Here is a 6,864-nt window from a genome sequence, read left to right on the forward strand (position 1 = left end):
CGCTGCTCTAAAACGACAAGTGAAAGGGACAAATAAGGGCAGCAAAAAAAACGACGCCAGTACGCATGAGTGTGTTATGTAGCGTACGTGAGATTTTCGTTTAAAGGCATAAATCTGATGCTTTTTGCCCGAGCGCGCGGGCAACTTGACGCCGCACGTTGGAGTCCTTGTGTATACCTTCGTATTCCATCGTCCTGTATTTCACCTGCCCCTGCTCGCACTTAATGTGCCGAGTGAACCTTCGCAGTGAAAATGGGAATGATATCCCATTGAAAAAGACATTTTTAGTCCACTTAAGCTCGTAAGCTTCTGGTGCTAAGCTGATACGTACATATGTGGTATGTACGTGTGTGCACATATTATATATATACACAGGTACACAATAAGCTCACGTGCGTGCGAAGCGCGTTAAGTTCGAAACTTTCTCTTTCAATTAAGCGCGTATTCGGGGCGCATCAGCTCTGCTGCTGTCCTGTGCAGATATTGCTGCTCGCACGAGACGCGAGATACAAGAACGCGATCATAAATCTGGACTGGATCAGTTTCACTGGAAAATTCCTTTTTGTTTGGCAATTTTTCGAGTCCTTTATGAAAATTTTATCGAGTCAATAACGCGAGAGCAAATTTAAAAGTTCAGTGTATTTTTATCAACACACCGTATGTTGTTGTTTTGGTTTTTGAACAATGCAAAACAGCGTGTATTATAAACCCAACTTGCCGTCGATTCAATTGCAAAATTCCATGTGCTTTAACTTAACCTAACAATTTAATCAAAGTGAAATGTTTTAATTAAAATGTACGTGTGTGTTGTTTCTATATTATATTTGATTTATTCATCAAACGAGAGAATGAAAGTCATAGTAGAATAAAAATAAAGCCAGGTAAGTATGACAAATTTTTCAATCAAGTTTTGAAAATTCACTGCTTCGAGTTAAAAAAAACTTCAACTCTTAGATATGATATGGTAATACTCGAACATGAAGAAGATGAAGATTCGCTCAGCTTATTATTGCTTCCGATGGCGACTAATCACTGTAACCTATCCCAATGAGAATGATCCGAAGAAGACAGCCAGGACTAGAGACTGGACTTATCCTACTGGCTTTGCAGGTTATAAATTTCGGTATAGATAACATTCCGATCACCACCCTGCTCGGGGTCTTGGCCCAGAGTCTATTGTACGCCGGCGTGATCAAAGTCAAGTGGAACCCCGAGGACGTGTGCATCTCGGCCTCGCGCATCATAGTCAACAAAAAGTGGCGCTCTTTATTTCTATCCAACTTCGAGCATGGCTCCGACATACATCTCTACTACAACATGGTATCGTTCGTGATCAAGGGCTCGAGTCTCGAGCCTATCTACGGCTCGCTGAATTTCGCTCTGTTGCTTGGCTTGTTCGCCGTGGGCTGTGGCTCTATGTACGTCTGCCTCGGCTACGCACTCACGAAACTAACGAACAACTATTTTCATTACCACGTGTGCGCCATCGGATTCTCGGCGATTCTGTTCGCTTTGAAGGTGGTGCTCGTGTGCGAGAGCGAGGACAGACCCACCGAGGTCGGCGGCTTTCGAGTGCCCAGCAAGTTTTCCGTCTGGATGGAGCTCGTGCTGATACACGTGCTCGTGCCGAATTCGTCGCTACTGGGCCATCTGAGCGGTACCTTGGTCGGTTGTGTCTATTGTTACACGAGCATAGGCGACACGATAGACGATAGCTTGACGAAGTTGTCGTGTCAATCGATCAATCACGCGAACGAATTCTACGATCGTCGGGCCATCGCATTATTTTAAGAAAATAGTTGAAAACCATTTTCATCGAGGCCGAATCGTGCTTGTTGTGTACGAAAAGAGATTGTATAAAAATTTGATCTGTTTTAACGCGAAGAGATGATTTTCCAAAATAAAAGCAAATTGCCAATAACATTGAAAATGTGTGTCACGACTTTCGTAAGAATAATTAGATTCTGCTACGTTTTCGTGTTTGTTGACTAGTCGACCGTTTGGTTTAAATAATAATATCCCTACTCTAATTCATTCAGTTGTTGAACGATATTGGTCAGAGAATGACACAAATCCGGCATACTATGGAAAATGAGTAAACATATATTTTTTTCTTAGTGTTCGTGGTATTATTTGTAGCGTATAATTTTTTGATAAGATTTATAAAGTAATTTTTTCAGCGCCTACAATTTTGTTTTGTGAAACATTTCATTGACGCTATAATTAAAATAATACGTGAAAGTGTATTTGGAATTGATCAAATCTATTGGAAATTTATGTGAAAATAATTTAATTTTGTGTTAAATTTTGTGTTCATCGATACATTTGTGTGTATATTAATCTGATTGAGATAACTAAACTAATATATTTAGCCCGCAATTTAAGTTGGTCAGAGATTGAAAGTATTACTGGTGAAAATAGTGATAATGACCGAGTTCAAACGTGATTTTTCGTCTCTTCTGCTGCGCTACGCAGCTTTAAAAAAGTCCATCGATGTAAATATTTGCTTACTATCTCACTAATAATAACCGCAAATTGAATCAGGGCTTGAATAAATTATTCAATATTTGTTTTTTAGGAGAAAACACCGGACAAGCGTTTGTCAAATCAACAAATATTAGATTTGATACACGACACTCTGCGAGAAACCCTCGACATCAATTTGCAAACAGTCGATGAGGCTTCATTGAAAACCCCGGCAAACGACATTATAATTACGACCCCCGATGCACCTGATGTTTTAAAAATGGATTATAATTTTAACAACAGCTATCGAGTTGGATTGCTTCCATTGTTCGTTATAATTTCATGAAATTTAAATTATAATTTCGACGCTTTTGATAGTTTTACATTAAAGCGACCGTTTTAAATTTCAGACCATCACATCTCAAGTATATTCCTAATAACTTGCCAAATGTTTGTAAAATACATGATCAAACAAATGATAATCCCGACAATATAGAAGAAGTTGAAGAAAACAAAGGCACGGAATCGAGTGATAATTCGGTAATATAGAATAGGCCTATGAAAATGAAAAAAAATCTTAGAATAAATCTTAACGAGTATCATCGAAAAATTTTTATCGCACGAAATTTTTCCAGCAGAACAGCGAAAATAAAGCTGAAGAGACGTTGAAAGGTCCCGAAGAAGAGCAAAAGTCGGAAAATGTTCAAAACTCAGAACCGTCACAGGAAGCACCCGAAGGGCCCACAGATGTACGCGACGCAGTCGATATCTACAATAAAGTCGAACAAGCCCGTTTACAAATAAAGACAGCTGAGAGCACCATCGAAGAAATTCGAGAGGTAAAAATGAAAGTGTTGAATTTATTAATAAACTCGTTGTTTGTAAACAAGATGGTTGGCTACTAACAGCCCGACTGAGCAGTACAATTAACGTAATTCGTGTGCGTACAGATGCTGCGTCCAAACATACCGAACAGAAGATTATCGGTAATAATGGATATGCCACCTATAACGAGGCGCTCGGCGGAAAAACGTCGCCACTCGTTGGCCGCGGCTCCGTCGTCCACGTCGATGCGCACCATTCACCGAGCCCACCAGCGACGTCTGTCCCTCTTGCATAATCAGGAAGAGTTTCCGGTGACTCCAACCACGACGCGGCCCAACTTGGCCTCGACTCCGACACTGTCAACGTCGTCGGCGACGAAGAAACCGCCAGCGCCGCCGCCATCTAGCGCATCCAAGTCGGTAACGAAATCGGCGAATCGCTCGATGAGCCTCGGCACTCTGCACGAGGTCAATAATAATCATATTAAGTCGTCGGTGGCTAATGTGAGCATCAGCGAGACGACTAAATCGCACTTACCCAAACCAAATCCAAAGTATGCGCACATACAGAGCACTATACCCAAAACTAGCGGTTTACCAGTTAAACGTTTTAGCAAAGGTTAGTTAGGCTGAGAGTTTTACATTTTCACAGAAAGATTTTACAATTTTTTATTTTTGTTCGTTAATTTTTTTAAAAATTATAAAAATTTGTTGATAGATGTTCAACGAATAGAAATCATTCGCAATAATTGTGAATTATTGCAATAAATGAATATTTATATTAGTCTGTATTTAAATTAAGTTTGAAATTAATTTTTGAGAGATTTGTTAAATTTTATATACTCAAACACAAAGCAACGTTTTCATTCAAAATTAATTGTTAAAATAAATGAGCGTTGCAAATACTACATTACGTCTAAGATATTATGCTTCCACACTACTTGACTTCATCCAATACTAACTCACTTTTCGTTTTTTCTTTTCATTTCGAAGTTTGTGTACAGTTCAAATTGTACAAGCAACTCAAAAGGCCAATTCAATCATTTCTCAACTTCAATTCTTCACGTTGTATATACACTGCACTCGAGAAAAAAATTAAATTGATTTTTCACCAATTCGAGTATACGTGACCGCTAGATTGCAAAGGTGGCCGCACTTCTATTCGTAGCAATAATTTATTTTTAAATTATTTTTATACAAGGAAAAATAGTTGGGATCAAAATTATTCATTATTTAAACTTGATAAAAGCTGCCTTGATTGAAAAGTTTAAGGCGTTGAAAAATAGTTCAGTGGTATAAAAGCTTTAAACCTAATTAAGAATTCTATTGATATTACTATAAAACAGTTTAAATCTCATTCAGTTCATTACTTTTAGCACAAAGAAACAACACAAAATAATGAACTTTTTTTCATCAAAATGTTAAAAGCCCGTACATATAATTTTAAAGATTGTACCTGCACATGTCGTTTCGAGGTTTGCCATTCTCTCACAATTAGCGAGAAAAATTGTTGTTTATCGTCAATTAACCCAAGTTTTCTTTCACTCGGATCGCGCCACCTCTTACACGAGTAACGCGAAACGACACTCGAGTCTTAGGCTGAAATTCATTCATCGAGATGACTGACTGTACTTTTAAAAAGCTGCACCTGCACGTACAGCCAAGCGAATTCCAGAAAGAGCAAATTTCTGTATTCTCGCGACGCAGACACGCAGGGAGAGAGGTGTGTGCATGTTCTCTCTTTCTCACTCTCTCATTCTCTTGGCTTTCATATACGCATATACGCGATACGGATAGGATTCGTATATACGTACAGGTGTCACGTTCGTTACGTATATTGTGTTCGTTGTTTTTACGCAAGGTGTGCCAAAAGGGACACGCATTCCAGCTACTGCAGCTCCAAAACCCGCGAGTGGCAGTCGACGCGAGATTTATCGTCGTTTTTGACGCGCATCTACGCGCCGAGTCTACGTCGAGCTCGCGAGATGGACTCCTTATGTACGCGTTTTTGCTACACGGTAAACTTTATTTCTTTTCAAGCGCGAGCAACGTGTCAGCTCGCATGCAAGCACGTGCGCGTGTGCATTAGATACGTGCGCATTTTTTCTCGGCACGATAGGACCTGCTCGCGCGCCACTGAATTATACCAGATGTACCAAGTCATGGAAGTTTTTGCCAGGAGAAATTATAATTGTTTCGGCTCGCGTCGAGCTTGATAATAAGTGCTCTCGCGGGCGTCGATTTGCAAAATCATCGGAACTCTCGCGACGAAGCACCGACTCATTATAGAATCTCGACAGCAGAGAGCCTCGCCGCCGACGACTTGACGCATTAAACGTCGTCGTTTACCACTTGCATTGTGATGCATCGAACCAAAATATCAGAAACTTAGGCGTCGTCGGTGCTATTAGCGATATATCAGAAAGCCGCCGCTGGTGTGTGTGTATGCGTGCGCTTGAAGATTGACGCCGACCACTCAAGCTCCATTAGCGATCGGCTGCTTAATTACACGACGAAGCCGAGGCTGTACTTTGACATGGACCACTAGTACTACTCGACTAACAAAGTCGTCGTCATCGATCATAGAGGTTGCCTGCTATATTGCGTATAGGGATTATCCGCCGTAAGCTTTGGATTTCGCCGCACTGCACTCCGACGTACAGACTGTGCTGCAGTTACTTAAGCTCGAATTGTATAATGCCTATCGAGATTTACTCCTGTGTCCTCCACTGTTTAAAAAAACCTTTAATTTAATGCAAATTTAATGTGAGGTCAGACATTAAAATTAAAGCAACCGATACTGGATTTTATTAAATGCAAATGTAAGCATTATTTTTATACAAAAATAACGATAAAGATTTAATTCTATTCTCAAATTTAAATAATTTGATAAAAAAGTAACTAATTTATTTTTTATGTTACCTGATAAAAAATTTATGAAAATTGAATCATAATTAAAACCAGCTTCTACCACTAGATGGCGAGTACTTTTATCTGTAAATCTGCAAGCGGCTAAGTGAAAATAATCTTATAAGTCAAATTTCTATTCAATAATTATTTAGTTTTTGGTTCTAATACTACTGTACTTATCATTTTAAAGATGAGAATAAAAAAATATTCTTATCTTGGGAATGAAATTTTATGGCTCTTTATCATGTGAGCTTCAGATCTTTTCAAAGTCGACTTTTAAAAATGGGCAGTTGCATGTGGGTTAAGCAAATCGTTTTGAAAATTGAAGGGTTTCAAGTATTGGAGCTGGATAAAATCCTATGCAAACAAACACCCTTTAATATGCTCTTGTCTTTCGAGCGCTGAAAATTTTTATTGTTATGGCTTCAAGACATTCAATGCTCTCATTCAAAGTTCCAAGTACATTTACGGTTTTGCAATGAATATTCAAACCAGAGTAGTCATTCATTTTGTAGTAGACGTCTTCAAAACCTTCCAGTAAACTTATATTAGTGTGCAACATCTACTTGCACTATTTCCTGCTATTATTTTTGTACTTTATGATACATAATTCACGGTAGCAGAGGCAAGAGAATGCCACGATTTCAATAAAACTTAGATTTTG

The 6,864-nt window shown here is 39.0% G+C and overlaps 2 protein-coding genes across 3 annotated transcripts; both read left to right on the top strand.

Annotated features, from left to right (window-relative positions):
- Nucleotides 1–771: 771 nt before the first annotated feature.
- Nucleotides 772–2,496, top strand: LOC106655055 (rhomboid-related protein 4-like). The gene is made up of 2 exons (XM_014375245.2): nt 772–881; nt 955–2,496. Exon 2 carries the CDS (start codon nt 1,048–1,050, stop codon nt 1,789–1,791), a length of 744 nt encoding a protein of 247 aa, XP_014230731.1. The 5' UTR covers nt 772–881; nt 955–1,047; the 3' UTR covers nt 1,792–2,496.
- On the top strand, nt 2,061–4,130 carry LOC106655045. 2 transcript variants are annotated; one of them, XM_014375234.2, is made up of 5 exons: nt 2,061–2,495; nt 2,579–2,793; nt 2,877–3,006; nt 3,102–3,305; nt 3,417–4,130. In XM_014375234.2, exons 1-5 carry the CDS (start codon nt 2,427–2,429, stop codon nt 3,912–3,914), a joined length of 1,116 nt encoding a protein of 371 aa, XP_014230720.1. In that variant the 5' UTR covers nt 2,061–2,426; the 3' UTR covers nt 3,915–4,130. The 2 variants fall into 2 exon arrangements, with proteins under 2 accessions (XP_014230720.1, XP_023318508.1); XM_023462740.1 differs by having other exon boundaries at nt 2,062–2,495; nt 3,105–3,305.
- Nucleotides 4,131–6,864: the final 2,734 nt, after the last annotated feature.

This window comes from Trichogramma pretiosum, unplaced genomic scaffold (genome assembly GCF_000599845.2).
Source record: "Trichogramma pretiosum strain Unisexual culture from Peru unplaced genomic scaffold, Tpre_2.0 scaffold1, whole genome shotgun sequence".
Lineage (NCBI taxonomy): Eukaryota > Metazoa > Arthropoda > Insecta > Hymenoptera > Trichogrammatidae > Trichogramma > Trichogramma pretiosum.

Bases quoted from the DNA above. Each gene is read 5' to 3' on its own strand.
- LOC106655045 (XM_014375234.2), top strand. From the start codon at position 2,427: ATGACCGAGTTCAAACGTGATTTTTCGTCTCTTCTGCTGCGCTACGCA. The intron at 2,496-2,578 runs GTAAATATTTGC...TTTGTTTTTTAG, and splicing joins CTTTAAAAAAGTCCATCGAT to GAGAAAACACCGGACAAGCG. The intron at 2,794-2,876 runs GTTCGTTATAAT...TTTAAATTTCAG, and splicing joins CGAGTTGGATTGCTTCCATT to ACCATCACATCTCAAGTATA.
- LOC106655055 (XM_014375245.2), top strand. From the start codon at position 1,048: ATGAGAATGATCCGAAGAAGACAGCCAGGACTAGAGACTGGACTTATC.